The 24,501-nt window shown below is 40.6% G+C and overlaps 1 protein-coding gene across 1 annotated transcript; it reads right to left on the minus strand.

Annotated features, from left to right (window-relative positions):
• Positions 1-1,428: 1,428 nt before the first annotated feature.
• Positions 1,429-24,028, minus strand: USP12 (ubiquitin specific peptidase 12). The gene is made up of 9 exons (XM_081004190.1): positions 23,656-24,028; positions 15,010-15,090; positions 13,035-13,248; positions 12,201-12,430; positions 9,138-9,214; positions 8,439-8,522; positions 5,116-5,313; positions 4,619-4,697; positions 1,429-3,307 (listed from the first exon to the last, which is right to left on the minus strand). The coding sequence occupies exons 1-9, from the start codon at positions 23,701-23,703 to the stop codon at positions 3,206-3,208; spliced, it is 1,113 nt and encodes a 370-aa protein (XP_080860316.1). The 5' UTR covers positions 23,704-24,028; the 3' UTR covers positions 1,429-3,205.
• Positions 24,029-24,501: the final 473 nt, after the last annotated feature.

The following is a 24,501-nucleotide window of genomic DNA, read 5'->3' on the forward strand; positions in this document are numbered from 1 at the left end:
TGTCCCAACTCCTGCCAACTTAGCAGTTTGAAAGCATGCCAGTGCAAGTAGATAAACAGGTACCGCTGTGGTGGGAAGGTAAATGGCGTTTTCATGGGCTCTGGTGTTGTCACTGTGTTCTGTTGCACTGGAAGCGGTGTAGTCATGCTGGCCACAAGACCCGGAAAGCTGTCTGTGGACAAACGCCAGCTCCCTCAGCCTGAAAGTCAGATGAGTGCTACATCCCAGTCGCTTTTGATTGGACTTAACCATCCAGGGGTCCTTTACCTTTACCTTACCTAGGAAAATACTCTGTACTGCTAACACCAACTTAATGAATCAATAAACACATTACTTTTGTAATTTTTGTAACATTTGTACTACTTATCAGTTAGAATGAAACACTGTATGACTCTATCCATGTTTTTGACACTGCAAGAAGATGCATGAGAAAGCTAAGAGAAAATTAAAAAAAATGTGTTTTCAAGCTTTAAAATTAAAATCAGAGATCAAGTATATAATAGGTAATTTCTCAGTGACAATGTACTATTTCTGTTAAATTCTAATCCCCTGCACAAAATACGAACTGCATACCAATCATAATTTATATCTGAAGACTTCTTACCTATCTCTTAGGAAGGTTGTTATCCTTTTTTCAAGTGTCTATTTCAAGCTCTCAGTGCTTCTCAAATTAAGCTGCAATGTGATGCAAGCGAATTGTTTATATTTAAAGAACCACCTCCTCATATTTTCAACAGCGCCAGGAATAAGATAAATGTTATGGCTAGAATTCAAAAAACTGTTCAACTACTTTCATGGCCCCAAAGAGGTTTTGGACTTGCTTTTGAGCAGCATTTCTCTGCCTTCCCAGATTCAAGGTGATGTTAAGGGGAATTTCAAAACAGTTGTGATATGAAAGGGAGCCAGGTGTACAAGGAAATGAATTTAGAAAAAGTACATATATCACTGGGTATATGTACAAGTCCTTGCATGAATCTCTGTGGTATTCAACTCAGTTTTACTCAGTGTTGAAATACTGAAATTAATGTACCTAATTTAATCATGTTCACTAATTTCAGTTGGCCTACTCTAAGTAAAACTTAACTGAATACCACCCTAAGCCGTTCTTGGAATTTCAGGCATCTGAGAAACAGTAGCCAGAAGCAAAGCCTCGTTTAAAAAAACTCCAAACACATTGCTGATGTAAAGCAACATACACTCTCCTCTCTTTATCAAAAGATCCCGTATCAAAATTATTCAAGCTTCACGTCACCATATGGGAAAGTCACAATAGCTATGAACCATAAGCCATATATTTAATTTACATTTGTTACTTTTAAAACTATGTATTCTCATTGAAGACTTAATATGGTCATCTTTGAAATGCTGGTGTTTTAGCTAAGTAGCAGTTAATTTTTTAAAAAGAAGAAGAGTGCAGACCCAAACAAGAATTTTATAACGTTTGTTTTTATATAAAAAGAATCTTTACAATTTGACATGACATTTTCACATTTGTTAAATAAAGTAGCCCACTTGGTGACCCTGTTAGAAATCTGTTCAGTTATATGAAGTTGTTTTCCTGAGCTAAATGATACCGATAAAGTATATGCATTAATTATAGCAGCAGAAAAGGGGGGAAAGTTTTACATTTTAACATGTCCAACAAAACAAAAACCACATTCTATCAAGGCATAAATGCTCTTATTGGGAATGTGTGCTCAGCCTCTTTCTTTCTTTCTTTCTTTCTTTCTTTCTTTCTTTCTTTCTTTCTGTTACATTCAGCCACCGTCAGACAACAATGATAATGCATGGAAATGTTAGCTAGAAGAGTTCAATTCCATCAGAAGAGATCAGTTCCCTATCATCTGTTGCTGTCGTGATCCAATCAAATATCAAAAGACAATTTTATTACTATATAAATTTTACTGAATAGAACCATCACAGAATTATAAGGAGTCATTTTATCCAACATACATCTGGGATTTTAAAATCCACTGTAGCCACAGATTGAAGATTGAGATATTCTGAAACTATTTTCAATTTTTAATTAAATGTCACAATTAAGCCCACACTCTGATTCTACTGGGACTTAAGCATGAGGAACTCTGACCTACTTTGCAGCCAATTGTTTAGAAGACTTTGAACAGAAAGTCTAGCAAACCAACGGTGCTCTAGTCTCTCACTGTGATAAAACAAGTAAGCTGTTTTACAAGGTCAGAGGAAAGTTCCTTTTCCAACTCCTTAAATAAATCATGTCAAATACATAGCCAGAGTCATCAGTTCCTCCTGGAAGGAAGTAAAACCTATACCTTCCTCAGTTACTTCAGGCTTTGAATGTATCCTTATTGAGATATGAGATAAATCTTAGATAAGCAATGAAATAAAATATTTAAATCTGATATAAGCTAATATACAAAACTAGGCTCCAAAACATGTTGGAATTGAGAAGAATACAAAACCTCTAGAAGTTACAGTAATACATAAATAAAAATAAACTATAGTTATAAACCAAGTTATTCCCCATAGGGAGTTTAAAATCCCAAACTGTTACCAATTATAGAGGTACATATTACTGTAATGTAAGCTTCTTAAAAGAAGCAAAACATACTTGCCTTCTTGATTCTATTAGCTAACACCAAATTCTATTAATTTATTCTGGCCAGGAAGGCAACTGTTAGGCTAACTCTCTCTAATTAGGTGTGCGATAAACCCAGAAACTGAGTATAAATGAACAGAGAATCATTTGCACTTTTAATAAGAAACAAACAAACAAACAAACAAACAAACAATGTATGTCAAATTAATATTGCTTCTGTTACACTTATTTCCTGTGCAACACTGGCCAAAATTCAAAGCGTACTGAAGATCGTGAAAATATTACCACTGACTTGAATGGACTTTTGATAAAATCTTCTAGCAGAGTTTCAGCTGCTCGATAGCTAGCTCTTATGAGAGCAGCTGGCCTCTCTGTTCCCACTGAGCAATTGTCGCGGATCAGCATTCTCAGTATGACACCTGAGCAAATTAAATGAGCATGATATAAAGAGCTTAAGAAAGCCTCTCTGAAACATTAGCTTTGTTTTGTGCAAACTGTGCTACCACTCTTTTGACTCTGCATTCCTTCCTTCCTTCCTTTTCTCTCTCTCTCTGGAATTATTATTTTCTCCCTTCCACAAATGTCAGAAAAGCAGCGATACAGGAAGTCACTTTTCACCACAGACCCATTTCAGTCCCGAGACTGATAGAAGAGGATATAACCAGACTCAGAGTTTTTTGAGATGTCCGATGTCAACCCGTAGAATTCTTCAATCGCTTGTGCATCTATTTTCTGAAACGAAATGTGGAGGATATAATTTCTGTAAAAAGAAAACCCACTCCAATTTATCTAGCATGGCTACAGCAATTCTAATTGGGGTTGGGAGAGATCAGAGTGCTGGAGCCACTGCCGTATCTCAAGGACAATTAAGGGTCTGGGGTCTTGTCAATTCAAAACCTCCAGTGTCCCACCCCAAGACCACCCCATTTCCGGGTTTTCAACTGGCTACTGCCAATGGCAGAACTACTGGTGAGAGCTTCACAACAGTTTGGGAACAGCTTGGGCCTCCACCACAGCAGAACCTCATCAGCAATGTTTCTCTTTGCTGGTGGGAGTGGGAGGAGACAGGACTGCATGTTAGAATTCCTGATTCATGATTGCAGTCATGGGATTTTTGTCTGTCACATGACGGTGTATGTTTTGACTCCACCGAGTGGGAAGTGATGGAGACAGGATGTTTGTGTTACTGTGTTCCGTGAAGTGGGACTATTGTCCTTTGTCCTTCTGCTCTTTGCTGTCTGATGCTAGAGAGAGAGGGAGCCATGTTGCAGTGCTCCGTGTGTGTTTATATGTAAATAAAGTAGATTAGCCAAAATGCTGAGTTGCTGAGGTCTGTCACGCATGATGCGCAGACTCTGCGGATCTCTAAGTGTGCCAGTGTCAGTTGGCATTGGTCGTTGTGATGTTCGGGCTGAAGAAAGCAATTGAAGCTCCTGAACAATCGACCAGGAGGGAAGGAACATGCCAGTCGGGCATGTGTCTCTGCCAGGGTCCTACTCGAGTGTAGGCTGAACTCCTGACAGTTCCCTTCCTCCAACCAACAACAACAGTGGGTGGGGTGGCAAGATTACAGCATAAACTTATGCTTCATAACAAAGGAAAAAAGATAGAAGTTACGGGTAATAGCAAACATTTTGGGAACACATTTCTGCTAATGCAACAGGATTTCCCCTTCCGCTCTCCTGCAACGGCCTACATAGCCCTCAACCCTCTTGAGCAGATTTGGGGTGTGTGCAGGGGGCTGCCAGGGGCAGGGAATACATTCCATAAACTGCATTCATACCTCTGGCTAACAAACACCATTGGCTATCATTTTAAGATTACAGTGTGCTAGAAGGAGACACACTGAAAAAGACACTGCAAAAAAAATAATATGCAAAGGCATACTCTCTTTACTAGAAATGTTACCATGTTCTACTAGCATTGGTAACAGGTTAACAGTTTCTTTGCAAAATCTATTGTCTTGGAGATAATCTAAAAGTAAGTAGTAGACACAGAATAACTACTCTAACGTTTAGAATCTAGAATTACAGACATTCTTACCTCTACAATGTCATCATCAAAGAGTAACCAAAAATCATGACTCTTCACTATTGCAATATAGTGTCCTCTGTTAGGTCCACTGTGAAGAAGAAAGCAATTCACATTGTGGTCATCATCAACTTTAACATCATTTTTTCCTCAGAAGAAAATGTTGAAGAATTCTGACAACTACTTCCGCTTATTTTATCTTTTAAACACAACATTTATATGAAAACAAGCTTCAAATATTGATTTTTCATAAAGAACAAGAACCAAAGAAGCAGCTAAAACTAAAGAACAAGACGTGCTCCCCCCCCCCCTTTTTGCTAATTTAATCGCTGTATAAAAACAACAACACTCAACTATGACACTTTAAGGAAACAACAACGCTGGCACATAACTCTACATAAATTAATAGAGTCCATCAAAGGCCTATTGTTTTGATGATTTTAAAGAATGATACAATGCTATTTCACAGTAAATCAGTAGCAGTAATGTGTCACATTGTATTTTCTTACCTTCCACAGTGGACTACCACAGCCACTAGATCATACATTCTGTCGGGATTAGTGGCATCTCCTGATGTATTAAACAGCCGAAGCTCTAAGGGAAACACTACCCTGTAGGAGAGTTTTGTATATCGATGTAGCTGATCCATGTATTTAAATCTCTTCAGATGGAGAGCTAGGATCATAGGCAGCTTTTTCACTTTCATCCTGAAACAAAGTATTTATTTTAGTGTGGTCATAAATGTCCAAGATTCACCTCATTTTAAAACCTACTTTTTTCTGGTGGTGGGCAGTAGCCAATGAAGTCATATCTCAAAGTAGACTTATTAAAATCAGTCGACTTAAGTATACAAATATGTTAAACAGCAATACATTCACACAGCAATTACCACTTGCTAGCTGTTGAGAATTGCGTGCCGCCGAAAGCCAGTAACAATGTTTGGAAGGTGCCATAGCAATTTTCTGGGGAAGGGAACATGGTTGAAACCAAGCAAGTCACAAACAATTATATACAGAAGACTGAAAGCAGTTTGAGAACTTGGAACAGAGCTTCTGAAGTCGGAACTAAAAATATTTGTGTGCCAACACTGAGCCAAAAGGGGTGAGCATTTTGTGAGCATGTTCCACTCCTGTAAAACATTCCACTCCTTTGGGGCAATTGTTCACATCTTTGCAAAATAATGTAGACTGTTTGCAAGTGGGGTGTGTGTGTGTGTGTGTGTGTGTGTGTGTGTGTGCATATTAATGGAAATGGAAAGACATTCCTGATGCTGAGCCAACACTCCCTCCTATACAATCTAGTCCTCTATACAGTACCTGACTATCTGGGGCAGCCCATTTAAAAAGCAATGCAGTGCAAATGAATAAAATGCTTATGGACATCATCAATCCACACGGCATTATTTTCAGGGGGATGTGCATTTTGACAATGGCATCAACATGCTCATTCTGCAATTCCTTGTTGGTATGCAAAAATTAAGAAAGTTCTAAAATGTTCACTAAGGAGCAGCATGTCAGAGCGTTTTGCACCCCTTAATGAACCACTTTTCACACTGAAAATCAGGCATCATTAAACTTCAGTAGTACATCACTGCTTGCAAATGCATGCTTTACTTTCCTGAAGCACAGCCATGCACTTAAAAGCAAACAAGATGAAAACAGCAATGGTTTGAACAATGAAGGTTGATGGACAGGTAATGTGAATTATTACATACAAATTTACTTTAAAATTAGTCTAAAACATGGAATACCACACTTTATAGACATTAGATTAAAAACTGAACTGAATAAATATACAAGGCTGAAATTCCAACCCTACTTACCTTGGAATAGCCCCCACTAAATTCAATAGGACATTGTTCTGAGCAGACATGATTAGGACTGTGTTGTAAGTATACCAACACCAATATTTTATTTAAACTTTTAGGAACCATAGATATTATTAACAGTTGTTGGATCCTACTGGTAAACAGTGATGGATAGAGCAAAGGCCTCACTGCTTCATTTTATCTAGTGAACACATCCCTTGTAGAAAAATTGATATAATGTAAAAAGTAATAACATTTCTAGATTTGGAACTCAGTTTTAACCCTAGCCTTCAAAGTGAGATCTGCTTTTACTGCTTTAAAAAACCATATAGTCTTATCCCTCTGCTTTCCTCCCTTCTGATTCTCTTGCTTTATCTCCTCTTTTTCTTTTTCTTAAAAGTGTAATAAAACTAGCAATGGTGCTATTGGTGTGACCCACCATAAGGTGAAGGTGAAAACCAGTTGCAGACCCAAGTAGCTAGAAATCTATCACTTCCATGGTGTAGAACTACAGCTACCACAGACAAAAAATGCTGAGTGAACATATTCAAGGACTGATAGTTTCCTTACCCATAGAATCATAGAGCTGGAAGAGACTTTGGAGGCCATTGAGTTTAAATCCCCTACTCAGTACAGGCTCTGTAGTGCAGGATGCAACTGTGACATACCTGACAAGTGGTTGCCCAGCATCTGTTAGAATACCTCCAACAAAGGAGAGCCCCTGTTTTCCAAGGCAAGTCTGTTCTGTTGTATAATAGCTCTTGCCACTAGGAAGCTTCTTTGAATGCTTAGCCAAAATCCCTTTCCCTGCAGTTTCCACCCAGTGGTTCTAGTTCTGCCCTCTGGAGCAACAAAGATGTCTACTTGTCTGCATGACAACCCTTCAGATAGACCTCCTTTTATCAAAACTAAAAAGACTCAACTCTTACAGAAGCATCAAGTGAAATTCCACAAAAGTACCGATTAATTTAATTAATGACTTAAGCATAGAAGAGAATAGTTTTATGAAATTTTAATCATCACTCGGCTAAACCGTAGCTTAAGTCATACGTCACCATGAAGATTCAGAACTCCAGGGTAAATAATGGAAACATATATAGAAATGAAAATGTTACATAGGTAAATGAGCCACATATACAATTTTATAAACAGAACAATTCATGTCAAAATGTTTACAATAGCCTATGTTCTCCTATACTTTAATTTTTACAAGGATATAAAAATGGATCCTTTTCAGCTGGCTGGGCTCAGATTACATATAACAAAAAGCTAGAGATGGAGAACCTGTCGCCCACAGCCTACTTTCATGCAACCTCCTCCTTTGGCAGCCTGCTCTGAGGATGAGAAAAAGCCCTTCCCATTTTGGCTCTGGCTTCTCTCATTGCCAGCATGCAGCCCTTGAAAGGCGGGGAAAGGGTTTCTCACTCCTGAAATAAGGAGGAGGGGGGAAGAGTGCAAAAAACAAAAGCCTGATGTGGGCCATTCCCGTCATATGCTAAAGCTTATCATGACGTCCAACAATTCCCATTTCTCACACAGAATCTTTGTAAAAAAAAGCTGGTTAAAGATAAGATTTTTAATCTTCTTAAAATATACAGTGCTCACCATCTCCAATGATGGATCATATCCTGATAACATCTCACATTGCTTTGTCCAGCCACTCAAGGTTGGCTGCTCCAAATAGTATTTGTCTGAATACTGGTACCATGGTAACATCTGGAGCTTGAGCCAGTGTAAGTGTATAAAATTTGCAGATGAAATACAAAAGGGAAGGGGGTAGGTGGGAAGACAGCGAAGACAATTAGGATTAGCTTTTTAGACCATATTGAAATATTAGGGGCTGAAAACGTGAGAGGCAGAAATCACGCAGTTAGGAAATTAATCCCACTGAACCTCAAGTATCTTGGTTGCTACAGAACATTTATTGGTGTTATAACCAAATTAAACTTTCAAAACACAACGTAAGGAGAAATATTTGGATAGCTTGCTAACAACTGTGAAACCTACAATATATGCTTATGGTACCTTTTGTGTGCTTCCTGTTTACTGCGACACTCTTCACAGTAATATTTATATTCACTGCACAGGGTTTCTGTATTGCTGAATCCCCTAAAATAGAAGAACAGGCATTCACGTGAAAGACAGACCAACTTTCAACATCTTGCTTAAATGTACTAAATTTAAGCTGGCAGCGATTGACATGCCAATCCCAAAGGACAAGAAAGCCATAGCAGGTATAATGACATCTAGTAGTTCAAGTTTGGTTAATAGAGAGCATGAAGAGCTCTATGAAAGGGAAAGGCTTGAGATTCCTAGTAGCAGTCTAAGTCGGTGCAATAAAAGATACATTTTTACCAACTTTCTCTCTTGTTAACTTGCATAGTATGGATGAATACAGAAACGTGGGAATGGCAGGCCAGGAAATTGTGTGACTCCCTTCCCTACAGAGGTGCATCTAGCATATCTGCCATATAGCTTTCGATATATGCTGAAGATGCACCTCTTTAGCCTGGCCTGTGACAGTCAAAGTATATTGTTTTGTGAGACCCACCTCTTTTGCTGAATTTATACTGCTCTGGCTGGAATAGTATTACTTAATTGTAACCATTTCAGCTGATTTTATATGGGCATATTATATTCTTGTAACCTCCCTGGAACTTTATGGTGAAGGGTGGGTAAGAAATCAAACAAACAAACAGTCCAAAATTTGAATATCTTCCATACCTTAAACAGTGAGTGATAGACGTGTTTTGCTCCACATCAACAGAAAGGTCTAAAAAGTCTTCATCTTTACTGCTTATCTGCAATTTGGAGGGGGGGGTGCAAAATAAATATTATTTCCCTGCACAAAGCACATTTTGAAATTAGGTCTCAAAGTGACCTATAAATCAAATGGTGATAAAAAGCTAATAGGGGTTTTTCAAGATGAATTACCATTTAACAGGCCATACAAGCACATTAGTAAGATGGGTTTACCATTTTCTTCTACAGTATTTACCAGTATGCAGACCAGAAAAAAATGCATTTTTTCACGTTCATTTTTTCGTTTGCTTTTTGTTTTTCTTACAGCAGATACAGAAGCTTTATGAAAGATAGAATAGAATACACTGACAGATGCCTAAGGCAACACTTGTCAGAACTTGGTTTGGAAACCTGCTGAACTCTGTATGCTCTCTAGTGAGCAAGATAAAAGCAAATGAGTTGATGAATTGGGAATATAATTTGTCTCTTATGAATATAGTCTTAACAGTATAGATATTAGTTTCTGTAATACCCCATGTGTAAATACTGACAAAAGAGCAAGTGATACAAATGGAACTGGAATCCTGATGCCTTGGCTCTGACTGGGACAACATCTGCAGATAAATTTACATAGTATTAATTGTTCTTGGTACAATAAGCATATGAATATCGGACTGCAAATTCACAGCTGCTTTCCTTTTCTGACCCTTGTTACTGAAAAGTGAATTCCATCAGTCTTTGCATTCCCAATACCAGACCTGAATCAAAGTCATGATGTATCTACCGTATTTTTCGTCCCATAGGACGCTCCGTCCCATAGGACGCACCTACTTTTTTGGGGGGGAAATAAAGGGAAAAAAATTTCCTTTATTTCCCCCCCCCCAAAACCAGGTTGGGAAACAGTGGGATGGCGGCGCTGCGCCTCCCCGCTGTCCCCCGAGCTTGTGGGGCTGGCCGATGTCTGCCCGGCGCGAGGGGCGCTCTGCTTCAGGGTGCCCCGCGAGTCGGACGGCAGGCTGCTATCCGCAGCGTGGGGAGCCCTGCAGGAACTCCCGCAGGGCTCCCCACGCTGCGGATGTCTGCCCAGCGCGAGGGGCGCTCTGCTTCAGGGCGCCCCACGCGCCGGGCGGCAGGCTGCAGACACCTGCGCGAAGCACGGGGCGTCCTCTGGAGGGCGCCCTGTGCTCCGCGCTGCAGGCTGCCGCCCGCAAGCCATGCGCGCCCGGGGGAACTCCCCCCGGGTGCGCAAGGCTTGCGGATAGCTTCCTGGAGCCTGGAGAGCGAGAGGTGTCGGTGCGCACCGACGCCTCTCGCTCTCCAGGCTTCAGCGAAAGCCTGCACTCGCCCCATAGGACGCACACACATTTCCCCTTCATTTTTGGAGGGGAAAAAGTGCGTCCTATAGGGCGAAAAATACGGTAAATCTATTGCTGCTGCTACTTCTTTTTTAAGTACAAAAACTCTGCTAGATGTGTTTTTTTTAATCGTACAACAAAATTAAGAGTACTAAATTCTCTTGAAGTTAAGAAGCACTGGGTAAAACTTGCTATGTGGCATCCTACCCAGGGGGATACTATGTAACAGCAATTTTGAAAATGGGTAGGCCAGGAGAGGTTAGGGGACAGAATGCCAACAGTGGGGGGGTCAATATCAGAGCACAATGGATATAAAAGCAGACACATACCAGCTAACTCTTGGATAATTCATTCACTAATGATGCACACCTCTAGTGAAAAATATGCTTACACATTGTTGTATTAAAAGCTACATAAGATTCTCTTTGAAGTTCCATATTCAATTGTGCTTTCACGCAAGACATGCATAACAGCACTAGAATTTTTTTATATTAGAAAGTCAGGACCCTCAAAAAATGCTGCAGTGCTCTGAATACTGCAATGAACGGATAAAAGAAACATTGAGGTTGGAGTCCTGTGTACAGAAAACTCCTTTTAAAATATGGTAACCAATTTAAAAAGAAAGTGCTATGCATTCTCACTTTTAGATTAGGCCTTTTATTGTCCACATTTTGACATATACCTCTGAACTTCAAATTACATAAGTTGTCTATCCTATCACTTATGATAAGGGGCTGAGTTGCAGGTAAATAGCTATTTTGACTACCGGTTGCCCACATGAGGAATGACAGTTCTTTAATTTCAAGGAACAAAAACTCTGAGAACTCTAGCAAAACTTGAGTGTTAACATGAAATGCAAGATTTCTTTCCCCATCTCCTTGAAGCAACTTATTAACACATATGGCAGGAAGACACTTGTTGTAAATGTTTTTCTGTCCTGATCTTTGGTACATAGAAATCCTACATATTTTCCATGCAATTCTTTTGCAAAAATTAGAGGCACTCATTCTTGTTTGCAGAATTAGAGAGAAATTCTAGGACTACTCCATCATGAAAGGAAACATGTGAGCAAGTGTTAATTTTAATAGCTGCTATTAAATGGTTAACTTTCATCAAGCTAGACTATGAAATAAGCAGCTTCATTTTTCTCTGTGCGCAAATCCTCACACAACTGAAATCTAACACCAGTAAACCAGTTTCCTGGTTCGGATAATGTGGGAAACTCTAATCAGAGGTTCCACACTTTGTTTGCTCACACTGTGAAAGAAGGAGTGAAAGGGCTGTGTGCGGAACGGAGGCAAAAGCCTCATTCATATTACTGCTTAATAAGCTGAGATATGATTATCTAAATGCAGTCAATAGAGTTGTGATACACTACTGAAACAACTACAATTGATCTTAGCCAAAAGGCTGAGAAGCGAGAATGCTCCTAACCCTTCTTTTAGATTATTTTAGCCTCGTTTAGATTCTTATAGGCTTTTATATATACCTTCTGTTTTAATAATTTTAGCTTTCCAAAACGTTTTACAGATTTTAAATGATTGTTCCCCACCCTACTTATGCTGGTCTGTGACCATAATAAAGATTTGATTGATTGATTGATTGATTGATTGATTGATATAGAAACAAGGATACAAAAAACACATTTGCACAATAAATGAAATCAAAGTAATCTATAGGAAATACCTACCGTTTCACAAGTAAGACATCTGGTTTCATTTGTTAACGTTCCCTGAAAAATTTCATGAACCCACGTTGGGTCTGGTGGACTGTTGTTATTTTCACTGTCAATGCTGCCATTTGGTAAACGACCGTTTTGCTTCTCTTGTTTACTCTCCTCTTGCAAAATATCGGCAACTGTATTTAGCAGATAGTTCAAGAACTCATGCGCATCTTGCTGCATATAGTTGTCAAAAAGCTCTGCAAAACAAATTAGCTAGGATATAAGACGGTTGAACAAAAAGCAAGTAAGTTATATCTATAGACAGACCACCTTCCAATATTATGCAAAAGAGTTTTGCAATAAACAAACTCCACTCTCCACTAGTACACATACTGGCCATCATTTTGAGGATTTTAATAGTTTAAAAATACTGTTTAAGAAACAATACTGCCCTTAGGATATATGTTATGGCTGTTCCAGCATATTCTAATAAAAAGAGGCAAAGTAAGTGTAAATGATATGGCCATCAAATTTTAAATTTTACTGGAATTTTGCTGTGCATCTTAGTGAGATTATGTGATTGTAAACCACCTCAATACAGGGTGACATTTAAACCTTTAAAATAAAATATTTATTGCAAGTGTGGCAAAATACAGGGTTATGCCCCCATTTAATAGGGATAATAGGGATAATATAGTACTTTAACTATCACCAGGGTGGGGTGGGGAACCATAAGTTCAGTTTCTGAGTGTCAGTCCAAATTAGAAGAACAAGAATGAACAACAGAGAGACAACACCCTTTTTCCGACTGATTAAAACTGATAAAGGTAAACATGTCATAACAGCAAAATAAAGCATTACCATTCTCTTTCCGAAGTCTTGTTATGAACTTTTTTGGAGGTATTACTCCAACTTTTTTCTTCTGGGTGGCTATGCTGTGGAAAAGATCAGCTAAGCAAGTAAGAAGACTTTCCTTTTTTCTGGGCTGACTTTTGTATGCCAAGACTTTCTCCCGAAATGGACGACAAAAATAAAGTGCCTGAAGAACTGAATTGCAGTAGCATGTATTTCCAAACTAGAACACAAAGAAATGATCTATTAGTTCTCCCTGAAAAGGAAGACTGTTTACAAAGAGAGTGGTGTGAAACAAAAGTGTATCTTAGCAAAAGTGTCTCTTACTGATTTTTGGAGACTGAAGTATAACTTATCCATTAACTAGTGGGATATTTAACAGTCAGCAAAGTATGCACCTTTTACTGCCATCTGGCTTCTCTGTTGTACACATTTTATTTTTTTAAATATCTGACAACCAATGAATTTTCTTTCTACAATGGAAATCTATGCAGCATTAGTAAATGTTATTGTTTTGAAAATTCACCAGAAAAACTCTGGGTAATATCTGATGTCAAATAATAGTCTAACTGAACAATGGGGCTGCCTTTTCTCTGCCTCAGATCTGTTTTGGAGGGTCACCCAAATTTCCAGAGAAAACGTGAGGGTCATGAGGGACACTACAGGAGGTGGAGAGGAAGGGAGAGCCCAATTCCACTTATAGAAACTGTTCCACTCCCGGGAAGTTACATTTGGGTATAACTCTCTGTGTTGTATTCTCCATTTTATAAAATGTATGCACTGTTAATGCTGTAAAATTTAAAGTTCACAGTACAAGTTCCTTGTCAAGAGGCTGATAGCTCTGTTTAGTAATGTTACATGACAGCATGAGCCATAGGCTCATGTACTTCCTCTTCCCCCTCTTCAGAGCAAGTTCCCTCTTCTTCCTTGTCAGGCTTACCTATGGTTCTATCATTACAACTACACCAATGTTTCACTTCAAATTTTGGCTTAGCTGGGAGTTCTATTAGGGTCAAACAAGGTTAGAGTTGGTGCAGAAGTAACCATGAATCACTGTTAAGGTCACTAAGATAAGGGAATTATTGCTAGAAAGAGAAAAGAGAAATGTGTGAGGGCCCGCAGCGTTATATGCGCCAAGATCACCGCAGAAACATGGGGTTGTGTTTTTTTTTAATGGGGCGGGGAACAGAGAACCCATATATCACTATTTTAAGTTTTGAAAGCCATACAGTCTACCAGCTGTTTGAGGCATCTTTTAAACAGGTCCAACTCCCAGTCAATTAAACAACTGCAATGAATATTATATGATTGTCCTTTTGATCTAATGCATCAACTACAAACATAAGAATACAAGGTTTCAGTCCAATTAAGATAGGAGTTTTGCTTGTTGGCTGCTTTTAATTTTTAGTTTAAAGATATCCTAATGCCATTGTTTCCAGCTTCAGCAAATCCTCTTAACTTTAACTCCAATGTACCGTGAACATGCACCATGGACACCCAGCACACTGCATATAGTTCTCTGCATATTCTGAGTGGACACTCAGGCTGGCGCATATGGCAGGCATTGGCTAGCGTCACAACTGGCTCTCATGAACAATGAGAGACCTAGGATATACCTCTCCTGAGGCTGTATGTACATTGCAAAAAAGAAAACTACCAGAGATGGGCAAGCTGTCTTTCAGGGACTCTTCTTCACTTTCACTCACCTTCTCATTGCGTAACCCCTACCAGGCTTCCTAGGAATCCCAGGATTCTCCAGAACAGTTTAAAACACTGCTCTTGCACTTAGTTTAGAGTCTGAACTTAAGTCTGAATAAAGATTGAATATATTTTTCCACTCAAAATAAAAAACACGTTTAATCAAGTACTAGAGAGCTTTTATAATTTCTTTATGCCCAGAATTTGTGTAGTCCTAAGGCACAGGCAAGCAACTTCTTTCATATACATTCACTTTCTTTCAAAACAAGTAATATCTGCAACTTACATTTACTAAACCAAAATAATGCTCATTGACAGGAAACTGTTCCGGACCAATTTCTTTCTCCAAGGCCGAGGCATTAGCGCCCTAGAGGGAGGGGGAAAAACACACCAGTAATTACCATGACCTGTTCTATGGCAAAGTTTACCCATGTAGGCAAATTAGGCAAAGAGTTTGCTTAAGAACAACTAAAGGAGGATGCCCAAAACAAGAATACAACCAGCGATGCAAGTTTCTCTGTACATACAACAGTATGCCTGTGCATGTTGAGCTGACAACTGATATACTAGTTTGTAACGCTAACAAACAGTACTTCTCTTTGTTACTTCTTCACACAACACATAGTTGCTGTTGTTTTTAATTTGTTTACAGTATTTATAGCCTGCTCGTCATTATTTTCAATCTCAGAATTGGGAACAAAGTAATAAAAACAGAGAAAAACAATATACCAAAATTACAAATCCTATAAACAGGTCTGACAAACAATGTATTAACAAATCTGCCATAAGACAAACAAGTGAGACTACAATGACAAAAATTAAAATTTACAATTTAACCAGATGCCTGGGTAAAAAAAAACACAGAACACTTTCAAATAGATTAAACCACCAATGGTTTTAGCAGCAGCTCCCATGTCATTTTTCACTTACGGCAACGTACTCACTCCCCCTCTTTCTCTCACACAAAGAGAGCTAAAGGTCAGAAATTATACTAGAAATGCAAACCTGCGATGGCAGGCACATTATCATTAAGCCATAAAACATAATATAATATTGCAGTCTGCTGTTATTAGGATAGAAGGAAGGCAGAGAAGCCAAACTAGTTTACCAGGTAACATGCTAGCAGTTCCCCAGCTGCTCCAGAGTCTTGTTTAAGTGACCCAGACCAGTAACTACACTCTGAAATTAAAATGGTTAAAAATGGAGCATGCCTTTAATATTTATTTATCTAAGTTATTAGTTCTTGGTTAGCTAATGCTAGCTGCTGTCCAGCGTGTTTAAGGACATCTGAAGGATCATTATGTTTTGAGAGATCACTATGGGAGGGAAGAAGCCAAGCTCATAGCTGCGGAAGCCTGACACATTACTAAATGTATGGAGAGAATCCTCACAATTCTACTCCACACTAAAGCGTTATAGAGTCAGTTTTAACTAGAAGGGCTGAAAATTAAAGGCATCCATGCTCATTTTTGAAGGTTGTAGCACATTATTGGAATCGTGATGTTTAAAAATAAAGATCCTGCACATGTTAGTTATACGAATGCAAAAATTAGCTGATCTTTACATTGCTCATTGACTTGATAACATGGCATCTGTTCCTGGGACTTATGCCTGTCTTGACAAATTTGTGAATATAGTCCAGCACTTACAAGGACTTCTTGGATTAGTTAAACATACTCAAGTATAAGCAAAAACCTTAGGCATGGCTATTCAGAAGCCCTGGTATGTTTAATGTTGCTCTTTCTTACATCTGTATAGGACTCCAGGTTAAATTTTATGGTAAAGGACTAAGCATTAATGTGCACACCCATCATTTCTGACATTAACTACCAGGATAACATCCCAGTACTAATCTCCTTCCATTTTTATGTATAACTGGAATTAATATACTTAAATTTACTTAAATATTTAAATATAGTCATGACGGAGGAAGTAGCAACACAAGAATGTGATTCAATTCCTATTGATGACCTTACTGCCAATATTTTCTTTTTAAAATGAATGGATGCTCCTCTGTAGGATGGATAAACAGTTTTGCAATTATGGATCCAACATTTCACATTGAAATCTTTTATGAAGTCACTGGTTTAAAAATACAAAGAGTTCAGAGATCACAATTCTGCTTGAACCTTTACCAATGGTTGACTAAAGTCACATTGGTTGTCTTTTGAGGAGACTTACAGGGAGACTCTAATTGATGAATGAACTTTGTACAAGTTGCCCTATTTAAAATGTATGGAAATATACTTTTCCAACAAAGCACATGACGGGCTTCATAATTAAGTGCATAATCACAATGTCAAAGTATACAGAAAAAGATCAGTAAAACAAAAAATGTATTATGTCGTGAACATAAAACTATTCAATCTACAATGTGACAACTTGCCTGATGGTACTGTTTAAACCTGTTGCATTCAGCAAGGGATGTCAAGGGATGGTGAATTTAATATGATTGGGTGGTTTGTTTCCCTGGGGTGGTCTGAGTTGCTAGGATACTGACAGAAGAAAAACAAAATGGAAATCTATTACCCAGCTGAGAACCCCCTCTCACAGTAACACTTCATATTATCTTCTATCTGCTGTAAGCTACTTTGGGAGCCAATTTCTGGTTCAAAGCAGCTTGAAAATATAAAAAAACCTATTAGTGTTTGTACAGATAATTGGTTTTTCAACAGTGTGTTCACCATTATACCCCTTTTAAGGTTGCACTTCCCTTGCACACATGGGGAGCTTCCCAGCTTACAAACCTACTTCCTGATTAGTGCTAAGCTTAGTTTGTCAACTTCAGACTTAATGGCAATCAATGATTATATCAAGCCATTGAAGCCAGAGGAGAATCTGAGTGCTAGTCTTTACTGCTATCCCACTTAATGTTATCGGAAGATTTGACAGGAAGGTTTCCGGGGGGCGGGTATGATTATTCTTTTTTCCTGAGTTTTTACAATTTTAATGGCTGGGTCAGTCCATTTCATACTCTCTCTTTGGCATGCAGCAATGGGCTGTGCTTGATTATTAAGATTAGGTCACCCTTCACCAGGCCTTTGATTCTATCCCTAGGTTTTAGAGATATTTATAGGGGAAATGGTTATGTTCATTTGGCCTCATTTCCTTTACACTCCTTCTGGCTCTATGATGGGTTTGTTTTCTCTGATGATGTATCTCAATATTTGACATATTGGCTGCTGTGTTGTGCTTTCTTATCCACTTGTAATTTATTCATTTTGGAAAGGAAGGTTGGATATCACACTTGATACCCAGCTCTACCTCTCTTTCAAATCAGAACCAGTGAAGGCGGTGAAAGTCCTGTGTGAGTGTCTGGAGGCGGTTGGAGGATGGATGGTGGCTAACAGATTGAGGCTGAATCCTGACAAGACAGAAGTACTCTTTTTGGGGGACAGGAAGCGGGCAGGTGTGGAGGACTCCCTGGTCCTGAATGGGGTAACTGTGCCGCTGAAGGACCAGGTGCGCAGCCTGGGAGTCATTCTGGACTCACAGATGTCCATGGAGGTGCAGGTCAATTCTGTGTCCAGGGCAGCTGTTTATCAGCTCCATCTGGTACGCAGGCTGAGACCCTACCTGCCCTTGGACTGTCTCGCCAGAGTGGTGCATGCTCTAGTTATCTCTCGCTTGGACTACTGCAATGCGCTCTATGTGGGGCTACCTTTGAAGGTGACCCTGAAACTACAACCAACCCAGAATGTGGCAGCTAAACTGGTGACTGGGAGCAGCCGCCGAGACCATAACACCGGTCTTGAAAGACCTACACTGGCTCCCAGTACGTTTCCGAGCACAATTCAAAGTATTGGTGCTGACCTTTAAAGCCCTAAGCAGCCTCGGTCCAGTATATCTGAAGGAGCATCTCCACCCCCATCGTACTGCCCGGATACTGAGGTCCAGTGCCGATGGCCTTCTGGCGGTTCCCTCACTGCGAGAAGCCAAGTTACAGGGAACCAGGCAGAGGGCCTTCTTGGTAGTGGCACCCACCCTGTGGAACGCCCTCCCACCAGATGTCAAAGAGAAAAACAACTACCAGACTTTTAGAAGACATCTGAAGGCAGCCCTGTTTAGGGAAGCTTTTAATGTTTAACAGACTATTGTATTTTAATATTCTGCTGGAAGCCGCCCAGAGTGGCTGGGGAAACCCAGCCAGATGAGAGGGATATAAATATATTATTATTATTATTATTATTATTATTATTACATGTGATTGAATTGCTTTCTTCAACACAAGCTGGCAGCATTATTTAATGATATATGAACACTACCAGATCACATACAAAACCTTTAAAGTTCCATGTTTCGAACCAATCTCAGAAGTCAAAGAACCTTATTGTTCTCATACAAAGATTGAACTATTCTCACAGTGGAGAGCAAACTTGCATAACCTCTGGTCTGGGTAATCAGATTCAGCGCCTTCTCCTACCAGGATGCTTAATCAGCCATACATACTTGCTTAGTATGCCTCTTATTAGCACACAGGGCAAAGGCTAAACTACAGTGTTGTTTTAGGAGTGAAGCAGCCCTGCCACAGACCTGATCTAGATCTTCTCTTAAAAAAAAATCAAACCACGAAAACCTATGCATTTAACTTAATATGTAGCTGGGCTTTCAAAAGAAGAATGTCAAGTATAAGTTTAAGTGAGGAGAAAAGAGTAGAGCTATCTGTCATTGTCCAATGCATTCACTGCAAATCTACTATCCATTGCATTTACCTCTCGATGCTCAGCCCAACCAAGGGTTCTCACAGCAGCATACAAAACCAGAAATCTAGAAACATTTCAATATTCATTATCTAAAACCAGCAACATTTAAAATCAGATTTTTAAAACACTTTTGCTATCCACCAGTATTTGTATACCCTTGTGGCAGAACCTGATTTGTGGAACTGCCTTCTCAAAGAGGGTTGTGGGCACCATCTTTATTCTCTTTTTAGTGCTAGATGAAAACTTTATTTACACTTTTTTTTCATACTGCCATTTTTTTTATTGTCACATTACTGTATTTCATCTCTTAAGTTGCAATGTTGCTCTGAAATGCTTTAATAAGTATATAGGTAAAGGTAAAGGGACCCCTGACCATTAGGTCCAGTCACGGACGACTCTGGGGTTGTGGCGCTCATCTCGCTTTATTGGCCGAGGGAGCTGGCGTACAGCTTCCGGGTCATGTGGCCAGCATGACTAAGCCGCTTCTGGTGAACCAGAGCAGCACAAAGAAATGCTGTTTACCTTCCCACTGGAATGGTACCTATTTATCTACTTGCACTTTGACGTGCTTTCGAACTGCTAGGTTGGCAGGAGCAGGGACCAAGCAACGGGAGCTCACCCCGTCACGGGGATTCGAACCGCTGACCTTCTGATCGGCAAGCCCTAGGCTCTGTGGTTTAACTCACAGCGCCACCTGCGTCCCTATTGTAAGTATATAATAGTATATAAAAAGATACTACATTCAGTCTGGAAATCTGCAGCACTGTACAGTTGTCAGAAATATCAACAGGCAGATTCAGGATAGATGCTGTTCCAAACAAAAAAAATAAAATATGATGGCAGCAAATAATTGTGCCAGAATATTGACTGATAACAGTGAACTTACTCACCTGCTACTAACATCCCATGTCTGTATTAGAACTATCCCAATGAATTTTGTGGCAATGCAATTAAATAATTAGACATTTTGATAATGTCTTAATCAGTATTTCATCCTACTAAAGCATTAAAATACTGTTGCTCTACACTCCTGTTCTACTAATTTTATTATTGGTTGGTTTTGTGGTTGCAGTTTTATGATTTTAATGACTGTGTGTTTTGTTTTTAACTGTGAAATTTTTGTAAGCCACCCAAAGACTATATGCTGAAGGGCAGGCTATAAGTTTAAATAAATAAATGTGCAACTAGTGCCTAGCACTAACTTGCACATCAGAACTCTGAACAGATACTGTGACAAAAGATAAGAGATGGAAAATAACTATAAATGTATTGTGGTGATACATCAAAGTGGTTCAAAATTCCATTTTATTAGGTTCACAGCTCTGCTTAGTCCATAAATATTTTACTGCAAGTTTAACTGTTTCTCCCATTACGAGCCTTTCAATCAGTTCACCACCCACTGGTAAGTATACATGTTTTCGCTGTCCCTCTTCCTTTACTTTCAAAATATTATTAGCCTTATGTTATGAAAGAATCTCACAAATTCTCATTCCAATGTCTTTTGAGCATTTTTTTTTGTCTTGGAAGGATATATGCTTGTATCCCCTGACCCACAATCACTAGATACTCAACTTCCATGAGAAAAAAGCAGCAAATGCACATATCATTTGTCTCACGTTTCTACTTTTCCAGTAAAGACTGAGCATACTATAATGGCATCACATTGTATGTATGGGGGTGGGGCTGAATAAAGCAGTCAAAAGGCATCTATGCCTAATGTATTCTTGTAGAGCCCATCTTGCTAAGGCACATGGGCATCTACTGAGGAATAACAACACAGGAGATTAAAAAGATCCCCCTGCTAATATGTAGGCATGTAAACTACAGGAAGAGGTGATGGCTAAAGACAAAAAAAGAAAAGGAGAGAGATAAGTATGCACAGTAAGAGAAAGAACAAGGACTTTGTGGAAAACACCACAAAATATGAAAACTTAGATAAAGGGGAGAAGGAAGTAATTTGAGACTGGGGGAAAGGAAGGATGTACTGTAGTCTTTAAAGCAGAGACTACATCCTACAGGCTACTTTTTTCAGCAGGAGGGCTGCGTTGAGGGCTGGCCACCCGTCTGAGATCTACATACCAAGAATGGAAGTGGTCAGAGTGGCATGGTCAATAAATGGATGAGCATGCACACACACAAACACTTACCATATATACAACAGATGCCCACACATACAGCCAGACATACACACATTCAGACAGGCAGGCAGACAAGTGGGGGGGGGTCACAGTATTTCTGCTTCTATTCCATCACTGTGCTGAGGAGCAAAAATTGATTCAGAAGTCTTCTTACTTTGTAAATGTGCCTATTCTCCTCCCCATTGCAAGAAAGTCTTAGGGCTCAGGAAACAGGACGAAGTTAACTTTCTTGTTTCCAAAACTCTGAGGCTTTCTTGCCATAAACACCTCACTATAAGAAGGAGATGTGCATTTAAGTTCAGGCAGAAATGTCCACTTTGGGGGGCATCCCAAAGCAATATAGTGGGAACATTACAGCACTTTAGCAGTTGTTTTTAAAAAAAATTAGTTCCAAATTACTCAGGTCCAGGGGAGCCACAACAAAACCCTTGGGAGGACAGGGGCCAGCCTGTTCAAAAGAAAGAAAGAAAGAAAGAAAGAAAGAAAGAAAGAAAGAAAGAAAGATGTCACTAGCCACTTCAATGCAAACTCCAATACTATGATTTTCACAGACCTGTGGGGCTGAGGCTGATAACTGCTACAAACCAACTGGGCCCAGATAAGGCAACATTTGCAGTCTTCTGCAGAATGGTGACATATCTTTTGGCAAGAGATTTCCTATTTGCTTTTCTCCTACCTTCTAAAAGGCTTCTATGTCAAAAGTGAAATAGTATCAAGTTTCCCCACTCTTAAAGTAAACAGTTACAGATAGGTAGCCGTGTTGGTCTGCCATAGTCAAAATAAAAAAAATTCTTCCAGTAGCACCTTTAAGACCAACTAAGTTAGTTCTTGGTATGAGCTTTCGTGTGCTTGCACACGAAAGCTCATACCAAGAACTAACTTAGTTGGTCTTAAAGGTGCTACTGGAAGAATTTTTTTTATTTAAAGTAAACAGTTAAGGATTTTAAGGTGAGAAAAGTCCAGTCAGAACACTTAACAGATTATGAATAAAAATCCACATGTGCCAAGAAGAATGTCCTCCTTGAGGGGGCTTTTTAATTTACTCAAGCGGCCATCTGTATTTGAAAGCCTCATTTGCTACTCTCTTTCATAGCTACTTAAATGAGCCACACGTCAAAGTATGCCAGTGTTGACATCAATGTTGTGCCCTCTAAAGCTGATTAACAGCGGTTTTGATCCTGTCCTGCTTTCCCAAGTAATTAAAGCATAAGGAAATGAAACCTATGTGGAAAGCAAGCCTAGGAAGAGGAAGTTGAATATTCAAATGGTGAGAGGCAGGACACTCAACCTGCCGGATGAAGCAAGCTCTTAGCCCACAAGCGCTTATGCCACAATGTGTTAGCCTTTTAAAAACACAGGATACCTCGCTTTTGGTGCAACACGCCAGTTACCACACCAGAGTGCTTTAATTTGCATGAGGAAAAGAGCTCCCTCCTCGCTTGAAGCTCTATGTTTTTTAAGTTGTATTCATTGAACTTGTTTTTATTATTGCTTGTTAGCTGCCCTGAGCCCGGCCTTGGCTGGGGAGGGCGGGGTATAAATAAAAATTATTATTATTATTATTATTTACTGCCTTCATAGGAGCTACTCATATCCTGCTGTGCCAACACTCCTCTCTATACAGTCCTACCTTGAGGCCCACCTCCAAAATCTTTGCCCGCCCACCCATTTCCACACCTTTTTCGTTTTAAGGGGCTCACTCGTCCAGCTCACTCATCGTTCCTGTCACCGCCTCTAGGTCATGATCCAGCAGCCCAACCCCCCGCACGCTTCTGATTTAAGGTTTGCCCCAAAGCGGCAGCCACCCTAATCCAGGTTCCCAATCCAGGGTGGGCCTCACCCCCGGCAGAAAACGTGTACTCGAGCGGAAATACCCTCCCGCCGCCGCCCCTCCAGGCAGGGAGGTGCACCCGGTGGCCTCCCGTCCCCTCTCGGCGCACGCCCTCAGGCCCCTTCGGAGCCCAGCTCGAGGCGCTCCCTCTCCCCTGGGGAACTCCTCACGCCGCCGCCGCCGCCGCCATCCCCACACAGGGCAGCCGAACATGGGCGGAAGGGGAGATAGCAGCGCCCACCCCTCCGCCCGCTCCTCACCATGGTACAGATGGAGGCGAATTTGGAGACTGTCATTAGGATTTCCATCCGCGCAGCGCCATCTTCCACCCAATCACACGTCGCGGCGAGCCGGGGGAGTTTCCCACCGGAGGAGGAGGAGGGGAAGGGGAAGAAAAAAAAGAAGACCCGGGCGCCGCCCCCAAGCAACGGCTGAGGGAGAGCGGGATGCCTCCGCCCCCCTCCGGCCTCCCCGAGAGCTCCGCCCGCCTGACGAAACGACCCGTAAGCAGTTCCAACCGCCGAGACAGACAACGGTGGGCGGGGGTGGTGGTGACGGAGGGCACGCGCTGCGTCCGCTCGCCTTGCCCTCAGCACTCAACCAACCGCCCTTCTCCGCGCGCCGCCGCCGCGCAGCCTCTTCCGCCCGCACGAGCCCCGCTGCCCCTACTACGGCTTGCTACCCGGAACCGTAGCGCCGTAGTCTCGCAGGCCCCCAAGAGCGCAGCCAATCCGCTTTCCCTGATCAGCGCGAGAGCACGCCGGCTGCCTCTCCGTGGCTCCCCGAGGTCCTAGCGCTAGACGTCGAATAGTTTTTATTTTGGGGTGGTTCCCCCCCCCTCGCTCTTGCTGTTCGTGGTTAATACGCGTCTTTCTCTCGTACACGCGCGCAGGTGATGCGTTGTGTGTATTAGGCTCCTGAGAGCACGAAACAAGAGAGGGTAGTAGTAGGTATGTTAAGTGTTTCTGCAGCGGGAGCAACCGTAGCGTAATGAGATAGTTGCAGCCATGCTCCCCACCCCGCTCCAGCTGCCACACCCTTTCTAAGATTATGCAAGCTTCGAAGGTTATACAGTAAGTTTATAATTATACAGTAATAATTAAGGA

Source organism: Podarcis pityusensis (genome assembly GCF_964106645.2).
Source record: "Podarcis pityusensis genome assembly, chromosome: 4".
Classification (NCBI taxonomy): Eukaryota; Metazoa; Chordata; class Lepidosauria; order Squamata; family Lacertidae; genus Podarcis; species Podarcis pityusensis.

Bases quoted from the DNA above. Each gene is read 5' to 3' on its own strand.
- USP12 (XM_081004190.1), bottom strand. From the start codon at position 23,703: ATGGAAATCCTAATGACAGTCTCCAAATTCGCCTCCATCTGTACCATG. The intron at 9,215-12,200 runs GTAGGTATTTCC...TCCAAATTGCAG, and splicing joins GATGTCTTACTTGTGAAACG to ATAAGCAGTAAAGATGAAGA. The intron at 3,308-4,618 runs GTAAGAATGTCT...ATTTCGTTTCAG, and splicing joins TTGATGATGACATTGTAGAG to AAAATAGATGCACAAGCGAT.